Raw genomic sequence first — 2,356 nt, forward strand, 5'->3', positions numbered from 1 at the left:
CTTTTTTATTGTACATAGAATTTTGTTTTATGAAATAAATAAAGTTTATAACTCTAAAACATCCTGCTTTCGTTCCACTGTGGCCTATTTTATGACAAACTTCCACGACCTATTGTTCAACATTTTCAAACTGGAGGAAACGGATGATAAAATCTATTTACGAATAAATCAGCAGTATTCTTTATCTTTTCTTTTAGACAGGAAACAGGATTTCAATTTAAACCAGAATGATGTTTTTGTTTTGCAGCTGGAAGAACGGACGTTCAGCTTTACACAACTGCCTGAATCTGGAAATCCCTTTTAGTACTTTAATGATGTATTAAAAGGTTTTAAGTGCCTGTGACATGCATATCCAKTAAGTACAAAAAAGTCAAAGAAAATATATTTATATTTAAGAAACTTGGTATAATACACGATTTTACCCGTTATGTCACATAATTGGCATATTTTCTTTTGAATTTGGCTCAGCTAAAGTCAAACAGGAAGTGACATCAAGAAATAAGAGAAAGAAAACTCCCTGGTTTTGTTTATTAAAACAATATTATTTGAACTTTTATTCTTTCTCATCTCTATAACAGTGATTAAAATTATCTACAGAAACATCAGATTATTCTCTACAGTCTGTGTTGTTGGTCATAGTAGCAATGCTCTGTTTGCATTCAGACACTCCCCTTTGACATCACTTCCTGTTACTGAACATGCAAATATCTCAACAWCTGTTCATCTCTGCTGTGTGAAATCGTTTTTGCAGTAAGTTATGAATGTGATATTTCCAAAAAATACATTCATATTTATTAAAAATATTGATGTCACAGGCACTTTAAGATGTTATCTAGTACTGCTAAGCAGAATTCAGATAATAGCTCTGTCTGCATCTACATCGTTTCTATCCAACCCATTTCTTCCCAGTAAAATGTGAAGATCCGACTTCGTAGAACAGTTTTATCTGACCTCATAAAAAATCTGATGGGAAAAGTAGAGAAAATAAAATTGATTTTGCAGTGACTTGTTACAAATTACATGTATAGATGAAAATGAACAGTTCTGATGTTGCTGTCGCCACTACTTTGTGTTTAAAGTAACACACCACACTGGGAACTGATCATCAACTCAACCACACACAGAAACTTTAAATTAGTAGTTGCATTTTCTCTGCTTAGACTTTTTTAAATGTACAGCAAGTACAAACTAGGGGTAATGACATAGGATTAAATTGGTTTTCAACATTTTAAAGAGACTTTTCACCTTAACGCTTTGTAGGCCCTTTTCAAATAAGGACAGCATCTCTGACAGCTTGTTGTCAGCGTGCACATTGTAGGCGGTGCAGCAGCGCTGCTGCAACAGGCCAATAATATACTCGTTCTCTATTTGTTCGTGCATCTTGAACTCCTTGAAGGTGGCACAGAGAGACTGAAGAAAGGAGCGGAAATCATTGTTGTTGGAGAAGTTCGTTTTTGACAGCTGGGGAGGAAGCAAACAAAACCACAGTCAATGATAATAAAAAAACACCTTATTTGTATACGCACAATGAAACTTTAATGTTATTTTCTACGTTTTGCTTTGGATCATTGGATCAATGTAAAAGGATCATATAAACTGGCTTTACTGCTGTTTAAAACCGTATATCATGTTACAGAACACGTTGCATTGACCTGTGTGTTTATCTAACACGTATTGTTAGGGAGCATTAACAAGCAGCCAGGTCCCAATCCCATTATAGAGCTCGGTTTAATCATAAAACCAGTTGCATAACAAACAACAATAAACTGATACTGGAAGAGAAGGCACGTCTTGTGGGTTTAAAATGGTTAATAAAACTTTTGTAAGCAATTTGGACACAAAACCTGAAATTCCGTATAAGTAAACGTCTCTGTGACTAACTACAGACCAGCTAAAACACCCGACAGATCAACTGAACACACCAGCTAGCATTAGCTAGCAGCTAGCATGCTAACATCATGCGTTCCCTAATCAAACGCAGCCACGGCTTTCGCTTTTACATCTCCAACCTGACGAAATGCATGTGTTGTTTTAACGCACCTTTTCGCAGTACAGACCCACGAGCTGTTTCATTCGCCAGTGCGGGCCAGTAAAAACATCCACCTCGTCTGGAAAAGGAGCCATCTTCACCAGAGCTCACACTGCGTCATCTGAGCTGGCAGCAGTATATCATCAACAAGGAGTGGGCGCGCTCGAGTCACGTGACCACTACTGCTCAAGCCAAGGGCGGGTTTTAGAAAGAAAATATCCAAACCAACTAAACGTTTGTTTGTTTGTTTGTTTGTTTGTTTGTTTGTTTGTTTGTTTGTTTGTTTGTTTGTTTGTTTGTTTGTTTGTTTGTTTGTTTGTTTGTTTG

General features: G+C 36.6%; 1 protein-coding gene across 1 annotated transcript in view; it reads right to left on the reverse strand.

Annotated features, from left to right (window-relative positions):
• fbxl5 (F-box and leucine-rich repeat protein 5) overlaps positions 1-2,158 on the reverse strand; it is a 23,791-nt gene extending 21,633 nt beyond the window's left edge. Inside the window, exons 1-2 of the mRNA XM_014031253.1 lie at positions 2,041-2,158; positions 1,246-1,461 (exon numbers count right to left, since the gene is read on the reverse strand). Of these exons, the coding sequence (XP_013886707.1) occupies positions 1,246-1,461; positions 2,041-2,124 (300 nt within the window). The 5' untranslated portion in view covers positions 2,125-2,158. The remainder of the gene's footprint in view (positions 1-1,245; positions 1,462-2,040) is intronic.
• Between the last annotated feature and the right edge of the window lie 198 nt (positions 2,159-2,356).

The sequence above is a fragment of the Austrofundulus limnaeus genome, unplaced genomic scaffold (assembly GCF_001266775.1).
Source record: "Austrofundulus limnaeus strain Quisiro unplaced genomic scaffold, Austrofundulus_limnaeus-1.0 Scaffold1210, whole genome shotgun sequence".
Lineage (NCBI taxonomy): Eukaryota > Metazoa > Chordata > Actinopteri > Cyprinodontiformes > Rivulidae > Austrofundulus > Austrofundulus limnaeus.